At 41.3% G+C, this 19893-nt stretch overlaps 1 protein-coding gene and 1 long non-coding RNA gene across 2 annotated transcripts in view; one reads left to right on the top strand and one right to left on the bottom strand.

Moving 5' to 3' along the window:
• Positions 1–256: 256 nt before the first annotated feature.
• Positions 257–7527, bottom strand: LOC116186813. The gene is made up of 3 exons (XR_004151853.1): positions 7034–7527; positions 438–600; positions 257–331 (listed from the first exon to the last, which is right to left on the bottom strand). It is a non-coding gene; the product is annotated as an uncharacterized LOC116186813 (long non-coding RNA).
• Positions 3818–19893, top strand: part of LOC102675390 (neuroendocrine convertase 1-like) — a 21160-nt gene continuing 5084 nt past the window's right edge. Inside the window, exons 1-9 of the mRNA XM_006609637.2 lie at positions 3818–4448; positions 15872–15976; positions 16056–16292; positions 16499–16645; positions 16840–16906; positions 17816–18087; positions 18615–18827; positions 18982–19082; positions 19556–19621. Of these exons, the coding sequence (XP_006609700.2) occupies positions 4248–4448; positions 15872–15976; positions 16056–16292; positions 16499–16645; positions 16840–16906; positions 17816–18087; positions 18615–18827; positions 18982–19082; positions 19556–19621 (1409 nt within the window). The 5' untranslated portion in view covers positions 3818–4247. The remainder of the gene's footprint in view (positions 4449–15871; positions 15977–16055; positions 16293–16498; positions 16646–16839; positions 16907–17815; positions 18088–18614; positions 18828–18981; positions 19083–19555; positions 19622–19893) is intronic.

Here is a 19893-nt window from a genome sequence, read left to right as displayed (position 1 = left end):
GATCTTCGCGTTCTACGGGGCAAAAGGGAGGAAAAGAGGGGGAAGATAAAAAGAAAGGAAAAAGGAAAAAAGGAGAAAGGAGAGGAGAAAAAAAGGTGACGCTAGAAAGGTGGGTGAAAAATATTGTTTCGTGGACAGTTCCCTGTTGTCTCGCGACGGTAGACGGTAAAAAAGCGACGATAAGGCGAGGGAACTCTCTTATCTGACTCGATACAGCTCCCGCTTGTAATACACCGGTATTCGCTATGTTTAAAGCATCTCTTTTTCTCCCTCCTCTCTCATAGCGAAAAGCTAAGTAAATTTCTTCGCAGCGTTCGAGAGTCCAACGTTCCTGTAACGAAAAATAACTATAGAGAAACGAAGGAAAGGAAGCGATTGGACGAGGATGGAACGGTGTTAACGGAGGAAACGAATTAATTAATTGAATCTATAAATACCTGGTTGAAGGAACAAACTGCAAGAGAACGGTGCTCGAGAACGGGTATGTTAGGTCCGAGTTAAGTCGAGCAAGCTCTAAGACGGGATTAGATCGGGATTACCTAATACTATTTGATCTTCTCCCACGATGTAATCGCTGTTTCCACGATGAATTAATATAGTCTGGAAACGAGACAAAAGAAACGTAAACGCGAGATTCTTCCAAGTTATGTTCGATCGATTTTACGGAGACGGAGAAGAATATAATTCGTGTGGACGAAAGGTATATACATTAAAGATTAAAAGATATAATATTTACGTCTGAAGGAAAATTCTTTGGAACGACGAGAGTTTTCCAAGTTAAGAAACAACTATCGAACAAACTCGTAAAAATCAATGTCCATTTACGGACGTACCGCGGAAAGACGAGAGAGAAATCGCGGCCGATCTTTCGAACGAGCCAAAGGTGACCAATTTCATCCTAACTTTTTCCTCACCGTTGAGGTGAGGTAGGTTCGTCTCGAAAAATACGGGAAACTCGTGAGATCGATAGCAGTGAAAAAAACGTGGTAGCAGTTGGACAGTCCAGGACCTCCCCTTGGTGTACAAACCAACCAAAGTCAAAGTTTTCGAGTTGCATTAAAACGAGGGGGAGGAGGAGGAGGAGGACGAGAGAAAGGAAGATGAAATTCGCGAGCAGAGGGCGGGGCAAGAAGCGAGCGGGGGTGAGACGTATAATTTATGCGATCATAGATGTAATCGCATTTGAATATTCACAACTATGCGCGTCGCCAGTGCTGGTAACTTTATAATTACCAAGTAAATTACCTTTCCTCCGCGCCTTCCGACCCTTCTTCCTCCTTCCACTGTTTCCAACCTCCACCCCTTTTCGGATGGTCGTCGCCACGTACGGCGAACAACCGGCCCACCACCCCCTCTTCTCCTGAGGGCCAAGTGGAGAGGGAATTTATTGAAAATTAAGTCCGATTTTATCGCGCGGAAACTTTCCAATTTTCTACGGTTACTTTCGCGTTCTATTTCGAGGCGGCCTGTTTAATAAACGTCACTACCTGATTATGCCCCTCGAACGAGACGGGGATGATCGAACGATAACGAAATACGAGAGAAATGCTTCCCCGAATCGAGAGATTTCTTTTCTTTTTCTTTTTTTTTAATGAAGGAGAAGAAAGAGATCTCATGCGTGCGAAAAAAGGACGGGGGAAATACGATAAACGAAAGTAAGATAAACGAAATTTCGATTATTTTGATCTAGTAGCGAATCTATATAATCATTAGTCGATACGACTAATAAACGTGATTTAAACGACAATAATAGGAATGCAATACGCGCACAGAAATGGAGGTACGTAATGTACATGGCGCCTTAATAGAATACAAACTTCCTTTAACTATTGCGACTGGAATTATCTGAAAACTGTCAGCGAGTGACAACGAACACGGTTACCCGTTAACAGGAAAGTAATGCACGTTTCGAGGCCATAAACGATTGCCTCGAAATAGTTGGAACTCGTCGGCACGGAGCAAAATAGGAAAGTCTCTGGGCTGGAAATGGACGCGATGGTCCAAGGTCCTCCACGTTCACGGAAAATCGAATTTCCTCGATAGAAACGGGCGCGAATTAAGTGAAAACGAATGGCTCGACATTTCCCACTAATTTCTACCAATTACTCGTTGTATCTCGTTTTTCTCGATCGTAATAATGCGTCCAACAAATCAACGAATAAAATTATTCTATCCTTCGATCCCTCCTCTTCGTGACGAGACTGCGAGAAGAAATCTTGAAGAAAAAAAAAAAAAAAAAAAAAAACAAAGAGAGAAAAATATGCGAAATATCACATTTGTGTTCATTCGCGAAAAAATTACCAATAAAAAGCTTAAATTATACCGTGACAATGTTCCGGCCAAAGTGGAAAATCCTCCAAAAAATAGAGGAGGCAAGGATTTATCCCGAATTCGACGTGAGCAGAAGCAAAACGAGTTCCTTTTATCGACAGATATCCCCCGTTCTTCTTTTCCCTACCAACTTTACGACGCCTGGTGCCTCTGTATTTTTGCTTTTATCGGCCACCCTTCGGTGTGTCTTCGCGTGTATATCTATGCGAAGGAAGCCCCTCCCCCTCCCCCGGTAACGGTGGTTGAATTTATTTATAAGTACTACCCTCCGGAGGCCGACAAAGTGAAGCCGTTTTCGACGGAAAACTGTAAAATCCTCTTTACCTGTCCGCGTTTCTCCTCCATCAATTATGTCCAGATTTCCATTTTGTATCTCTACGCCAATTTATCTAAATACCGGATGAATAATTTCTAATAATTCTCCGTGATATCTTCGAACGTGTCTGTTTAAGTTTTAAAATATTACAATTATCGCGGGGAGAACGTTATCTAGAATTATTGCTGGAAAACTGTTCACTGTAAAGCTGCTCACTTCGGGAAATAGAAGTGAATTTGTGAAAAATAAATAAAATAAAAAAAAAAGAATAAATAAAAAGGGATATAGAAAAACGAAAAACGGGTTTTCAATTTTGTATGGAAATTTGGAAAAAAAAAAGAGGATAAAAGTAAAAAATGACAAAACGAATTCGAGGCTTTTAATCAATACAACCGACAAATTCCACGTGCGAGTTATTAAACCGATTATCCTAAAGAATTTGATTGGCTTTTCATACATTACAGAGAGTCTACCTTCAAAATTTCCTGCCCTTCTTGTCCTGTCTCCAGGGCAATGGGATAGGAAATGAAATTTCGAGTAAATTCTTTTTTTTTTCTTTATCCTTTGTGGATAACAGTTTTCTCAAGGGAAATGAAAGAAACGAGCGAAATATAAATTAACGTATATGTGTTGAAATTAGGATAAACGAATTGAAATAAAAAATAAATAGAATCGACGAATAAACGAGCGCATAAATAAATAAGCGAGATATTGAAAATTTCCGCGATAGATCCGATCCGCGATTAGTTTTAAAAGAAAATTCGAGCGGAAATTCCGCAACGGAACTTGCGAATCGAATTAATTATCTGTTTCGCGAGATCAAAGGAGGATAAAAATGATATTATCGAAGATCGCGTTCTGTTCCTCGCGACATCTGATAAAACGGGGGAATTATTTCTCGCGAGATTGACTCGAGTTGTAATTGAAATTGCGAATTAATAGCGACCACTTTGTATTATATTCTCTCCAAATTCCTCGCTCTGATCTAAACGCTTTCCCAAGTAAACAGAACCGAAATTAATCGCGATCTATCTCAAGGATCTATGCACGAGTTGTAGTTGCCGGCGAGTTCGATAATAAAAAAGAAAAAAAAATGATACTTTTATGAACTATGATGAAATTTAAAAAGCGCGACGAAAGAAAGATAAATTTTTAAAAAAAGGGAGAGGGAGGGGGAGAAATTTGCATCGAAAAATTATTTAAAAAGAAAAGAAAAAAAATTCGACTCGAAGATTGACTCGCTCGAAAGGAAAGGGAATGGAAAAAAACAAATGGTTTCGCTTAAAAAACAGACAAGCAATCAATCTTCGTACTTAATCGTATCTTGTTTACGTTATCACGTGGCTCACCCTTCCACCGTTACTTTCCAGCCTAGAGGGAAGCTTGGTGGGGAAAATAAATCCCTCGACAAGCAAAAAGGAGGATCAGAACTAATTGTCGCACACATTGTTCGATCACGTGTCATTTGAGATCCATTGGTCGTCGTGTGAACGTCGAACTGAAAGAAATAAAGTGAAAAAAATACGTTAGAAATATCGATCGAGATGGATTCAATGATATTATGATCGGATCATTCGATTATTTTTAATTACGAATCAAAATGCTTTCGATCGGTGTCGTGGGTGATATCGGAGTGAATTTTCGTTTCGTTTGGTTTATCGCTTGCTGGATCATATCAATGAATGAATTTGCGACGAGTATCGATGATCGTCGTCAAGAAGAATGGGTGGTTCGAATCGAAGGTGGACCCCCAGTCGCATCCCTTTTGGCTTTGCAGAGCGGATATAAGCATCTTGGTCCGGTAAGTCGGATCGATCGAATCGATTTTAATGAAACTCTTCTCGCGCGATTCTCGCGGAACGGAAACCGACTTCTCGTATCATTTTTCAGACAGAAATTCGCCTGAAAACATTTTAACAAACGAATCAAATAATAAAGAAGATATTCGGTGGGAATTGCACGAGAGATTGTCATTCTCTCGCGGTCGCCCATGTGAGCAAACTTTTTAATATTTCAAGGGATTCTCGTGGTCCGCAGAGTTAATATTTGAAAATGGAGGGGCGCGAAAGGGGGCAGAGGAGGGGGAGATGGGGAAAAAAAGCACGGTAGAAATACTCGTTCCGTGGAATATTCACCGGTAATCCTGGGAATAAGTTCGTCAACGTTACGTAGACCAGGCCACTCTCTTTCTCTCTTTCTCTCTCTCTCTCTCTCTCTCTCTCCTCTCCCCTCAGAATGCCAGTACTGCGAGATGCAATTAAAACTTGAACAACTGCTTAATAACTTATTGTTAGCCACTTGTGCAACGCCCAATTCTAGTTTAACTTCGACCAGAGCATCCCGCCATTGTAACTTAACTTTCGTGTTTATCTCAGACAGAAGTAGTCGCGAGCGAAAAGTTCCTTCTTGTTGAACGGTAAGGAAGAGGCGGAGAATTTATTGCCGCGAGACCGAAATTATTCGTGGGAAATCGACGAAAACAATATCGGAAGGAATCGCCTTATGAATCGAGTACTCGTAAACTAGCAAAAATACAGGGAGGGTGAAATATCTGGAAATGTCTCTTCCTTTACGCGAGTTATTTTTCATCCGTTAAAAGCGGCTCTTTCAAGTAAATTCCCTTTCGAGTAAATGGCGGAAATTATTTTTCGTTACCGATTAATGCAGCGTTTACGGGCCAATATGAAATGTACATTCTCATCTGGCTCGTATACACCAGCCTCTCCGTCTCTATTCGTAAAGGGGAGTCTGGCAAAACAAAGCAAATTAATTTTATTAAAACAAATACAACCTCTGTCCAAAGAGCGGGGAACGATTCAATTGAAATACTGCGAATTTTCCGGTTTAACGTGTCGTTGGTTTTAGAAATTTTGAATATACAATTTTGTAAATGCACAATGCAATTACATTTATCGATATTCCAACGATATATACTCCAACGATATATTCCTTTTTCTTCGTTTTCTTCGTAAATTTCTTCGCGCTGCTTGTTATATTATATTCTTCTAACAGAAAGATTTCCCCAAAAAATTAATTCTCGCCGTCGATAAGACGACGCGTCGAATCAGGGACGATCCATTATCCCTAAGTAAGTTGCAAGCACGTTGCAAGAAATCGTCGCATCAGAGCGCGTAGAACGTAACGTAACTGTGGAAGCGTGCGAAGATTCAAATGGCGAACATCGAACGAAATTAATTAATAGTACTGGAAACGATCCTCGACGACACCATATGCGATGTACAACCAGACGTTTTACACGTCCGATAATCCGCAGCGAGTCACTCTAATCTCAAGTGTTCGTTAAACACGCGCCTGGTCGATTTCACGCGTGACGTAAACGCGACGTGTCAAGAGAGTGGTCGCGATCCGCTTCGAAAACGTTGCCGTTATCGCGGAAAACGAATACCGATTCTTATGGAGAAGGAGGGATAGGAAACACGGGTGGAATAATTTGCGTGAAAAACAGCATTCAGGGGGGATTACAGAAATGTCACGGATTCCTGGCTGCGCAAACATCATGGATCTCTTCCAACGGAAAAAAAAAGGAGGTGTTTGGAAAAAAAGCAAAAATCCTGTTCCATTGTTTAGACGTTTCGAAGCGTAATTGTTGTTGAAAAATTGCCGGAAACAATACGAACAGCCCGAGCAAACGTTTCCCGGCAATATTTTATCATTGTACCGAAATTCTGTCAATTGGCGAGAAGACGAAAGAAATGGATGCCGGTCGCGAAAAACGTTCCATCGATAAATAATATTTCCAATAAATAATTCCAAGTTGTAATTTCCTTGAAGCGATGAAATGAATTTTCTTCTTTTCTTTCTTTTTTTTTTTTTTTTTCGATCTCCGTTTCCTTTCCGGAAATGGGAATAATCGAGTGAGGAGGAAAATACGAGGTGCGCGAGATCGAGAGCAATCTCGGAAGAATCGGGGAAAATCCAAAACGCGTCGTAAAAAAAAAAAAACGATAACGACATCCTCATAATTTCTTATTAAACTTCGCTTCGAGTACACGTTAATCTAATGGGTAACGGTCGCGATCTCATCTCGAGGAGAATCAAAAGGAGAGGAGGAGGGGAAGAGCGATCGGCTAAACATTCGACACACACAGGTTCACAGGCAAAAGGGGGAGATACGATATCTTCTTCTTCTTCTTCTTCTTCTTCGGTGGACGTTTTCTCTCGCGCGACTTGATCTCAAGGCAGAACTCGTTTTGCAAAGTGCACGAGCCGGAGGAGAGAGGGGGAGAGGAACGAAAGAGAGGGAGAGAGACAAAAAGGAAGAGGAGAGAAACGAGATCTGGCCGATGTCTCGGCGAATCTCGCCACGGAAACGGAGGGAGAGAATGGGTGAAACGGGCGATCAAATGGTTCGTGAGGCTTGCTTACCGAGATAATCTCTTTGCAGCGATCCGTGTGCCGTCGGGGAAACGATTTGGCCGCACTTTTTCCACGCTACCCCACGCTACATTCACGTCTCGCTGGATCTCGAAGGCCTGAAATACGTTTACGCTTTAGCGCAGATTTACCAGGCCAACGGAACAGGGGGTGGACGGAGGAGGAGGCAAGGAGGAGGAGGAAGAGTTGGAAAAATGTAGGGGATTCGCGTTCAAAGGCTCGAGAAGCTGGGAAAATACTTAGAGTGAACGGGAGCCCTCTTTCCACGCGTATTTGACTGGGGTCCACAAAGCGGAAACTTCTCTCAAGGAAATTGAGACGCGTCCGTGATCTTTGAATAACGATGACTTCTCGCTCCTACCCTTTCTTCAAACGTAGATTCGATGTCGCGGGAGGGAGAGATGACACGTGGTGCGCCAAAGAAATACGTATATATATACGTTTTCATCTACGATTTGACGAGCGCGAGTTGAGCGAATGCGTTCCATAAACTCTTAAATCACGAAGGCAAAATTTCGAAATGTATCATAAAATTCGTTGGATACGAATCTCTAATAAAGATAAAAGTAGAATTAAAGTCGATACAATAGATAAATTTCGTCCATTTCGCGCGTGTTACGTTTTCTTTTTTTTTTCCACGACATTTCACAAACTCTTTTTCTTATCCGAAAAAGATCACGTGGATTTTCGCGAAATCGCATCACACACGCGCGCTCCTCCCGTTCAAATTGAACGCACGCGCGTCGCGTTCAAACTCGAGGCATTCAAGAATCTCACCCCTCATCCCTCACCCTCACGCGTCAAAACTTTGATCCACTTTCCCTCCAGACTTCCCTTCTCGACGCTTTGCCCGGAAGAGACGGGGAGAAGACGTGGTGCTCGTGGTGATCGTCGCAATTACCATAATCATTTTTCGTGGCTTGGAAAAAAAAAAAAAGAAAAAACGACGCGCGCGTTTTCAGAACATCAACCGGCATAATACAAGTGGGCAGCACGCGGCATAATTACGCGCCAACAGAGTGACTCTCCTTTTTCAAACCCGCTTTAACCCCGGCCAGGCCCCGCCGTGAGCACCCGCACTCGTGTGCGCCCGCGAAACTGCATCTCCCTGCAGCTGCACCCACGACTGGCGCAGTTGCAGCTGCACACCCTGCCTGCCTGCCTCGTGGCCGACCGCAATCCACGGTGAACGCGATTCACGTGCCCTCCCCCTCCCTCCGCTCGCTCCTACATTTTCTACCCGCGTCGTGTAATTATTTCGTATAATTAAGCTCGTGCGGCCGGCCTCAAAGGGTGTGGAACAGCGTGAAAGAATGCGAGGGGGCGGAAAAACGATCCGAACTTCTCCAAGTTTTTATCATCGATCCGATCCGGGATGTACATGTAATTGGTCCACGAATCGAGGTTATTCGATCTTTCCGTTGAAGAGGGATTGAAGATAGGATTGAATATCTCTTCTCTCATTTGGACATGTGTTGGATATGTAGATTCGAGATGATCAGGAAGAGACAGATCGGTATCGTGGCGCGATTTCTTTATTTTTCTTCTTCTCTCTTTTCGTCTCTTCTTTTTGATTCTGCGACGCAAAGGAAAAAAAATTATTCGCGATACAAATGAAATTTTGGAATAAATTTTGGAGCACGAGTTTCCACGGGCTCCAATAAAAGCGAAACGTTGGAATCAAGGAATTAAATTATCTCGAATGAATATAAATTACGAGAGACCGATTCTATAGGTGTAGGATTTTGTCCAGGATTTGTTCCATGGTTCGAATAGTCGCAATAAGGCGCAGGATTGGCGATCCATCTTGCTTGAATCGTTTCTTTTCGCAACATCCTGCTGGTAAACGATTACAACGGACATTTTTAGGTCGATCTGAGAACGTAAGATCGAGTAACTGCAATTTTTTTCCGATTATCCGTGTAATATTATAATTAGTAGTCGTCACGTCAAGTCGTGTATTATAGCAATCGCTCGTTGTCCGAAATTTTTATTCTTATATTCCTTCGATTATCGTACCCTTCCTCCTCTACTCGACAATCCGATACCTGAAAAAAAAGTTAGTTCCAAGTTAGCAAAAAGTTAGTTCCAATTTTTTTAGGATTTCACTCGCATTTACGTCCGTTCACGTAGCAGGTACACGCCTGGAACTGAGTGACTGACGGATGTGGAATGAAGGAAAAAGTAATTATTCATCGGGCTCGGAAACGAACTTCCGTCGCCTCGAAAGCTTTCATCTATTCGATATATAACGTTACCTTATTCAAAATTTTGACGACATTTAAAATTTCTTCGATATTTTCTCCCCAAACGTAATATTTTTTTTTAAAAAAAAAAAAATAAAAAAAAAAAAAAACGAATCGAACGTTTCTCATGTTTGAATAATACTTTCGACCGTTGATCGAAAATTATCGAGATCGAGAACGAAATCGAAAATTTTACCCGTCGTACCCACAAGGGTTGGTTGGCGAACGAACTTGACATCGATTCGTTTTATTGTAAAAAAAAAAAAAAAAAAAAAAAAAAAAGACGAATCGAACGTTTCTCAGTTTTGAATAATACTTTCGATCGTTGATCGAAAATTATCGAGATCGAGAACGAAATCGAAAATTTTACACGTCGTACACACAAGGGTTGGTTGACGAACGAACTTGACATCGATTCGTTTTATTGTAAAAAAAAAAAAAAAGGAGAAAAAAAAAAGACAAACGAACAGATTTTTAACTCGCGTTCGACTCGCGAATCTGTCGCAATCTGTCGTCTATCTAGGCGCACAGGAAGCAGAAAATCCGATAAGCAAGCTGATTACTCGCAGTGAAACTTGCGAGCGTCTAAGTTGCTTCGGTTTATCATATATCTTACACGGGCATCTTATATTATAAAGGCACGAGATTGCTCAATCAAGCCTGGCCTCCGGGCAAATTGAAATCCAGTTATCGAGAACCTGTTATGAAACTGTTGGAATGAATTTCCTAACATTAATTTCCCGTGTGCGAGGATGGGAGTACAGTGTTTTCTTTATACACCGTATTAATCCGACGACACTCGAGAATCGTAACGAAGAGGGGGGGATACATCCCGATGGAGGATCAGATCCTTTGCAAAATTTCTACGTCTCGAAATATTATTTCAAGACGTTGGTGATAATCCCCGCGAGTTGTACAATTATCGTTATATATAGCGCGATAATTCCGTTAACGCACGCGCCGTCGAACTCAGTGGAAATTGGCCATCCTTTGATCATCGTCATCGTCAAAGGGAATCTTTTGTAAAATGTCAAATAAATTTCGTCAAATTTCCCGTGACGTTCATATATATTCATGGAGTATAGGTTGAATGCTCATGTTTATTCACTGGATGGAACGATGCGAACTTGCTTTTCTTTCTTTCTTTTTTGACTCGGATAAAAAAGGAAGGAATTAAAAACTCGAGACAGAAAAGACAAGAAAATTGGGATAAGATTGATAACGCGAGAGGAGGGATCGAAATAAAAATCTTTGGACGAGAAATGGGGGAAGGGGAGGGAGGAGGGGTAGTAGGCGCCCTCTTTTTCTCGCCCTCTTTCTCTCAACGCCATTAATGACGAACATTCATAAATGATCGAAACGGATGCGGAGATCTGCCGATTCAGCTTTACCGTTTGGCAGTAATTGAAATAAATGACGTGGCGCCCTGCTGAACGCCATAATGAACTTCCCCGTTACGGGGCTTGACAGATGTCACAGCGACCTGCCGCTTGACGCTCGCCTTCGTTAGCTTCCTACCTTCGAAAAGGTTTAATCTCGGTTCAAGTAGGTCTCGATATTTGATCTCTGATCTATGGCTAACTTTGCCCTCCATATTTCATATCGATCGTGCCTCCTCCTCCTCCTCCTCCTCTACCACCATCCTCCTACACCGATGACGAATATCTCATTACGTTACCACGTTTATTCCTTCATCAAGGAACGTTTGATTACATTTCACGTCCCATTCATAAATGAAAACGAATTTAATCTCCTAGCTATAAATATTTGCACGTTTTGCACCTTTTTTAAAAATGCACAACTTAATTCCATTTTCTGGAATTTTAAAAATTTACGCACCATCGCTGTTGCGACGGTGGAGAGAAAAAGAATATCGCGAAATATTTCATAAATACGCTTTTTTCCCCCGCGGACCGTTTTCCCTCCGTTTAGCCACCGCCTCGACAATTTAATTAATCTAGCGATTTCTGTTCTGGGAATCGATCTGCCCTCTTTTTATTCACCCGCCTAATTATCGATCCCAATCAAAATCGAATCGATACGCGACAATATTTACTCGTCAGTCAGGTATTCCTCGATATTCCCGTGAAATTAGATACTAGTTTACTCGCACACTTACGGGTAGCGGCGCGTGTCACCCGCATAATTCCGATACACAACATAATCGATACGGTACTAATAGGTTCAAGAGTTAAGTGAGATCGAGTATGTACACGAAGCTAGTCCCCTCTTTGACCAAATTCACGTGACGCTGGTTACGGGGTTGATTTCAATTTAAACTTCGACTTTGACGTGTCCCAGGGCTTGACGTAGTTTCGAAGATTGCCCTCGCTAATTCAATTTTCTTACGCGTTATGGGGGGAGGGAGGAGGAGGAGGCTGGGCTCGTGGATGCGCCGAACGGCTCCATGGCGAGAGAAACCATCATCTCGAGTCGTCAACTTTCCCAATTGTAATTTCAATCCGATCTCATCCAAATAAAGTTTTTCAATTCAAGGGAGCTAAGCTGTTTTCTTCGCAACGAGAATAAGCTTCGAATCAGCCTCGCTTCCCTCGAATCTTTGCCTCACGACGCGGACACAACGAGTTTCATAGCGCGTTACACGATCCGCGTATCACGTTGTTCAGCTTATAATCGATCGTATTATCGTACAAATTCTCCCCGTTTCCAACTTGGAACGCCTATGATGCGTGTTCCTCGAAATTGCCACCCTTGAATTGGCGATAAATTCAATTATATACATTGAATTCCTGGATGGAAGGTTTGCAGATCCTCGAATGGCAGCGGATCTCGAGTGTCTACGCATCGATATCGATTATTATCGAGCGACTCGACCGTTAATCACGATGCGGTTATACCAGGAAACAATATTCGGATGACGACGGGATTACGGACAAGCGAGCAACCGAACGTGTAACTCTACGAACTCTGTGCGTAAATTCGTAAAAATGGGAACTAAGGAACGGGGAAAGGGGAAGATGGTGGAACCACGATGAATAAATTAGAATTAATAGAAAAATTTCACTTTCATTAACTTCGATCAGAGATATCGATACGCTCGTAGAAACATCGATGACGGTAAATCGTTGGAAAACGAAGAATACAATTCGAGACGTGTAAAAAACGAGAAAGAACGGGAAAGAGAGCACGATCGAGGGAGGAAAAGTAGCAAACAGATAGCAAACAGCGATCACGGGGGTTGAGGGATCCATGGGGTGTCCCTGTAAGAAAAGTCTCTCTCTCTTCCACGAAGGGATAGGGAAACGTTAGGGTTTTCATTGGAATTTGACGATGCCTGCGGGAGCTTACTACCCCGGGATTACCAGAGACAGTTGGAAATCCGATCAAAACAAATGGACTGCGAAAATACTCCCTCCCTCCCTCCCTCTCTCTCTCTCTTTCTCTCTCTCGTTATTACCTCCGAGTCCCTCGCCCACTCTTCTCGTTCCACCACACGGAATCATTTAGAATCAGTCGTTTGCTCGAAGACTGTTACAAACCGAGTTGAAACTCGCCTCCAACTCGCAGATTTTCGCCACGAGAGGGGACGATCGATCGCGCAATTCGACCGATAGGATAGGAGGAATCCGTTGATCGCGAAGTAACGAGCAACGCTGATTTCTTCGCCCTCCCTTCTTTCTTCTAAATCGCAAAAGCCTCTCTCCCGTGTCCAAACGGCGTTCAGGTGGCGTTTTGAGGGGATAGGGGGTTAATAAACGGGGGAGAGAACTCGTCTCGGGGGTAGTTTCGGACAGCGTGGAGCGTCGATTGCCACGGGGATGAAGGGAGTCGAGCCATAACCACGTAACAGACGGATTCGAGGCGTTCTCCCACGTGGAATTTAAACCGAACATCGAGAACGCGTCTCATTTCCCCAAAGGCGAGGGATCGACTTTGACGAGAGAAATTAGCGAAAAAGGATCGATTATTTATTTCCATCGACGAAGATAGACGAAGAAGAATAAAGAACACGTCGTTTGAAATTATCGTCGAGTCCTCAGCTTGGAACGTAAACCGGTGACAGGGAAGAGGGAAGAATCGCGGATTAACCTGGAAAAGTCACGATTAGAAGGGTTCCATCTATTCCGTGAGGAGGTGAGAGGAGGGTGTGGGATAAAATATTTAGTCGGGGACGAAAAATCCGCGATACGTGGCGACTTGAAACGAGCGAGAACGGGTCGGGCAAAATAGACTCCATAAATCTTCTTAAACGCGTCGGCGGAATTATTTGCGGGATAGGGGTGTCGTGGATGTAAATTGGCCGGCTTCGACTTCCTGCCGGCGCCGGAAGTCGTGATAACATCGATGTACAGGGGCAAGTGGCATGAAAATCGGTAGCTGCTTACGCCATCGTTCGCACGTACCATCGTTTTTTCATCCGCGCGTCCGAAACTGAATTGTGCCCTCCATCTCTCGCTCTCTCTTTCTCCGAAAACGAAAAAAGTAAAAGGAAAGGGAGGGAAAATGGACAAAACAACGGAATAAAAAATAGACTGGTGGGGACAAAAAGGAGAATACGAGGGGGGAAAACGAGCGCGTATCCTCCTCGTCGAGGAGGATATTCGGTCGTTTATCGTTCGATTCGACGGCAACGACCAATCCAATTCATTCCCTCTGGTTGAATACATTGCAAATATAATAGATACCGGATTATAGGGAAATTTTTTTTCGCGAGCCGAGCCAGGCAGGGATTATTGTTTCATAACGGGTTTCGTGGATTTTTTCCGCCCTTTGTTTCCCACGATGCGATTCGACGAAAATTGGGGTCACTCTTGAGCCTATCGCGTAACCAAACGATAGATCCTATCACAGGTAATATCACAGAGAAAATCGTAGTGATCGTCGAGGCTGTTGGCTCTTCTTTTTTCCAATCGATCGTGTTATCCGACGATCGGTGTTATCTTCGAATGCGTTCGAATATATCGTTGTATCGACTGTTAATTAACCGAGCAATATTATCGAAAAGAATCGCGATACGTATCCGTGATGAGATCCCAGAACAATGGATCAACGGCGCTATTTCTTTCGTTGTTCGAATCCCATGATTTTTTTTCGGCTGCCGAGTTATTCGATAATACGAAGAAATATTTCAAACTTTCGACAGTTCATTTTCCCATTTCCGTTTCGATTTCTCAATGACGAACGAGGTTTTTAATCGCGACATTCCATTGAAACGGTGCGAATATGGAAATGATCTAGATACGACGTTAAACCAAAGGCAAAGTGGGGAAGGTATACACATCCGGTGGTCCGATTTATGCAACGTATGTAATCCAGGAGCTCCTGTAATATTTGTAATTGACATTCATAACGTTAAAAAACACACACACGTTTTGTTTATACGATCTCCATATATAGCTTTGATATTTCGTTTACACGAAAATTGCACGTATTCAGTTTACATTTCAATATTGAGCTCGATACACTTTTGAAGAAAAAAAAAAAAAATATTCAATCGCGAGTGAAAATTTATTATCACGATTAAACGCGTCGTCGAACTATTCGAGAAATCCCTAACAATTTTTTCCATACCTCCGTTCTTATTCCGCGACGATGAGCCATAAACCACTTTGCACCTGCAATTCCTCGTCACACTGTGCACGTATTCCCATGCGTCGTGCCCTATTGCGCCAGCACACGCAGTCACCACCACAATCATCAATCAGGCCAGGTCGTGGATCGATAAACTATCAGGGGCATCCAATCGGAAAATCCAATTGTGAGGGGATGGATCGAAAATAAAAACCAAGCGTTCCTCGTTACAGAAATATCGTGACTTTGATTAAGTCGATCTTCTTCCCGTTTCATGGAAACGATATCTATCGTACGCTTCTATCGTACGTAAAAATTTTATCACGACGTATAGATAGATACTTGTATAATCGTAACATTATACCCTATTCCAGATCCTCGACCATCCCTCAAAGTCTTCCCTCTTGTCCCGTTTCTTTCTATCCGTCCACCTATATCCATCCTTTCGTCGTCAAGAAACCAACCATTCGTTCATGCTATCCTGTTCGAAGCGTCCCGTTCGATCGTTCGAAGGGCTGAAACGTCGCGACGTCCACGGCGCAGCACCCTCGCTGCTCGATCAGAGAGGGGTCGCGACGAATCAGACGGTTGAAAGTAAAAATGTTTCGATTTTTGTTTCGCACGAGGGTTTGTGCATCGAAACCGTATCTTCTTTTTTTTTTTTTTTTTTTTTTTTTTTTTTTTTTTATTTATTTTTCCACACCGGTATGGAAAAATTCATAGATTTATTTTTCGTTCGTTTTTTTTAGAAATTCGAAAGCTATTCTTATTCGATGTTTTTTTTGCATTAAATTTTTAGCCGAAAAAAAAATGTGGTACGATGATACGTTGTTCGAACCGGTGATATAAAAAAAAATCGAAAAAAGAAAAAAAAAATTAGAGGTAGATAAAAGCTATGCACAGATCTGTACACTGTACTCTATGTTTCGTTTGACGAAACTTTTTTTTTTTACGAAACCTGTGCGATATTGCGTTATTTTTTTTTTTTTTTTTTTTTTTTACATCAAAAATGCACAATTTCCAAATTTACGATTTTTTTTTTTTATCTCAGGTCTTGGGATTCAAGGACACGTATATATGGCTCAAAGATGGCAACGGTGAACAGCAAAAGAGGGGTGGAATTCGTTCAACGAAAGCGCTAAATTCAAGCAGCAAGGTAACAAAAGCTCGACGTTAAAAATTCTTTTCAATCTACAAGGATTCCACTTCACTGACACGATTCTTCTGCTTCGAAGATCATTTGGGCGGATCAGCAGAAGACGATCAAGCGACATAAACGCGATTATGTGCCACTATCTAGCCTCGATTCGGAGAAACCTCTGATAAGGGAGAAGAGGTTGGAGGTAGAATACCGGTTGAATAGCATAAAGGAGGGCGACGACGGCGAAGATTGGCAAGAATTTCGAATGGAAGATCCCGAAGACTTCAGATTGATGTTCAATGACGAACTTTGGGATCAAGAATGGTATCTGGTAATGAAATAAAATATTCTTGTCAAAAAATATTACGAAACGTTTGGAATAAATATAATACTTAAAAAATAAATAAATGAATAATTGGAAAAGGGAAGGCAGAAGGAAAATCAATATGAAATCTGATCAATAAATAAAGTCGTTGGTAAAATGGATGAGTTATCTTACGTGATAAAAAGATAAAGCTTCTTTATCAACCGTTGCAGAGAGATACCAGATCGAACAAAGCTCTCCCCAAGCTGGATCTCAACGTTCTACCCCTCTATCGACTGGGGATAACTGGTCGAGGCGTGAGAATAGCTGTTCTGGACGATGGGTTGGAATATACCCACGACGATTTGCGAAATAACTACGTGAGTAACATGAAATTTTACTTCGAGGTACGTTTTGCATCCCACAGATGACAGGAATCATGATTCAAGATCGCATCCTTGAATTTTTTCAAAATCTTTCACTTTTCTTCTTTTCTAATTTTCCCATTTCTTTTTCTCGATTTAATATTTAATTTTCTCGTGAATTTATAATCTTCTTGTTTCTATTAATCCAGGATCCTGATATCAGTTATGATGTGAACGAGGGTGACGACGATCCTTTTCCACGATACGAATTGTCAGGTAAGAGTTTAAAAATAAATTTCGATTTACCAATTATTCTATCGACAAATATATTATCCTCGAGTAATATTCTTGGATTAAAACGACGAATTTAAGAAAATAAAAAGAAAATAAAACTTATATACTTTTTTAATCATCTAGCACATAGATCGAAAATTAATTCGTTCAAGATAGTTTACCCAGATTTACTTCGTTTCGCGTTGAAGTATTTCCAAGATATCGTTCTTCGTATAATACAGAAATTGTTTCACTGATAAGCGAACTTCAAAACTATTGACAGACAAGCTGTGCATAGTTACATTATTACTTCGAAGATGTGGAAAATTAGTTTAAAACTTGACTCGTTCCATAACGTTCTCCTAAAACTCCATGATTGCACAGGATATCGGGATATTATTGACATATCAGACTATTCTCGTTATCGTCTCAATCAAAATTAAAAACTTTCCCAGATTTTACTCACAAGATACTCTTGACATCACCTTCGCGCAAAACAATCATCTTCCGTTTCTTTTCCTTCCACTTCGTTCAATCCTCTTGATTCAATTTCCTTGATCATATTTTAAATTCACTTGTACGACTATTTTATCACTCTTATCGATCACTTTGTCCAAAATTGTAAAAATAACCATCTTCATTTTCCAACATAAGCTTTCCTTTTTTTCCAACGAATCCACGAAATCTCGATGATTCCTCCCACGAATCTTCAATTTTCCCGATTCAATCCATGTTACTTTCTCACGTATTATTACAAACTTGCATCGATACGTCAATGATAAACTTTGGAAGAGTTTCTTCGAACGTTCAACAAAAATCACGAATCCTTCCCACGAATCCTCTCCGCTCCATGTTTCCCCGATCGAACAATATTATTTTCTCACGTATCGCGAGCGATTGAACCGTTTCCAGGAATGAACGGTCACGGGACGAGATGCGGTGGGGAAATAGCGATGGAGGCGAACAATCACAAGTGCGGCGTGGGCGTTGCTTTCGAGTCCTCGATCGGTGGTATCAAGCTTCTCGACGGTTTGGTCAACGATCGCGTGGAGGGAGAGGCCCTCGGATACAAACCAGAATTGGTGGACGTTTACACGGCCTCGTGGGGGCCTGCCGACGATGGGAAAAGTTTGGAGGCACCTGGAAGACTGGCGAGGGAGGCGCTCCAACGTGGTATCGAGATGGCGAGTACAAGGGATTCGAAAGATGGAAACGCTTTAAAAACGCGTTGAAACGTTTCGTTTAATTCGGATGAACGCGAGTTAACGAGCGGCGATGATCTCGCTTTGAGTCGCTTTCGACATGGGTCAAGAGTTTCTAATTACTTGAAACGTTAATTACTTTGAAACCAACCGAGTTCCGTTAACCTCGTTAGTTGATATAATATTTCCGCCCACGAATTTCTTCCTTTTTTTCTCTCTCTCTCTTTCCTCTAAAAGTAAATTTATTAGAATAACGAAGATACACGAATCTCGGCCTTTCCCCCGTTCGAAGATATTCTCCCGCAATTTTTAATTAATTTCATATACGAGAAAATGGCGTGTGATAAAGGATATCGCGATGGTAGTTGGAATGTAAGATATGGTCGCGAAAAATTGATGATTCTCGTGTTAGTAATATTCGTTTTTTATTCATCCTTAAAAATTTTATTTCCCTCGGATTAAAGTTCGATCGATCTTGTTAATTAATCATCGATTATTATGTTATCCAGGGCAGGGATGGCAAGGGAAGTATTTACGTATGGGCTTCTGGTAATGGGGGTTTGAAATCGGACGATTGCGGATGCGATGGATACGTGGGAAGTATTTATACAATCGCAGTAGGCTCTGCTAGTCAGACTGGAAGATTTCCATGGTACGGTGAAAGCTGTCCCGCGACAATGGCCACGACGTACAGCAGCGGAGCTTACCACGATCAAATGATAGTGAGCATTGTGTCACATTTTTTATTAATAGGGATTAATAGGGATAGTTTGAAAATTTGAATTAGAAAATAAATAGATTCCGATAAAATCTATTTTTATGGGAAGTGGAATAATTTAACAAAGTCTTTTGATTTTAATTTAACAAAGTTTTTAGGTGACGACAGACTTAAAAAATACGTGCACCACTGGACACACTGGTACTTCCGCATCCGCTCCATTAGCTGCTGGTATTCTGGCCTTAGCTTTGCAAGTGAAGTACGAGCTTTTTGTTTTTTTTTTTTTTTTTTCTTTTTCGAAACCAATGGAATCCCTTTTTTGTTTTAAACTTCATTCTAATTTATGAGATCGAATTATAATTGCATGTCGTTAAAATTCAAGGAGATTCGAGGATCGATCGTGTCTCCTTGTCGTAAATATTTGAAATTTGAAAATTTTTTAAAGGGAAATTCATGGAGTATCAATTAAAAATTTATTGTTGTCTCTATTAAGAAAATTTTGAACAAATTTTGTGTTTTTTTTTTTTGCGGTAAAATCTACGGTATTCTTAATCTAAACAACAATATCCCTCTATAGTTGTTTTAACCTATTAAAAAGAATGCCTTAAGCTATTTTCCTTGTGCACGTTGTTATAACTCGTTCCCGGAACACGGCCATGAAACCTTCCATTGAAGCAAATATATCTTCGCTATACAGTGAATAATGAAAATAATTTATTATTATTCTTGAAGCAAAAATTTAATCTGGAGAGACGTGCAACATCTCATCGTTTGGAGCTCGGAATACAGTCCACTCAGGTAAGCTCAATTCTGAAACATACGAATTCTATTTTTTCTATTATCATATTTGCATAATATTTAATTAAAATTATCCAAATTTTAAACTGCATAATTCTTGAAAATCTATTCTATGCAATCTAAGTTAATCGTTAGAAAGCAGTAACTTTGGCCTTCGATTCTTCTTTTGATTCGCATCGATACGACTTCCGGTTCTTAAGATATCCTGTATCGAAGGGAAGCCTGATTTTTAATTCAACGCAATCTTTTTCCTTGTTGCACATGCTCGGATC

This window comes from Apis dorsata, unplaced genomic scaffold, assembly GCF_000469605.1.
Source record: "Apis dorsata unplaced genomic scaffold, Apis dorsata 1.3 scaffold_58, whole genome shotgun sequence".
Taxonomy (NCBI): domain Eukaryota; kingdom Metazoa; phylum Arthropoda; class Insecta; order Hymenoptera; family Apidae; genus Apis; species Apis dorsata.
The sequence above is the reverse complement of the archived record's forward strand: the minus strand, read 5'-3'. Positions and strand labels throughout refer to the sequence as shown.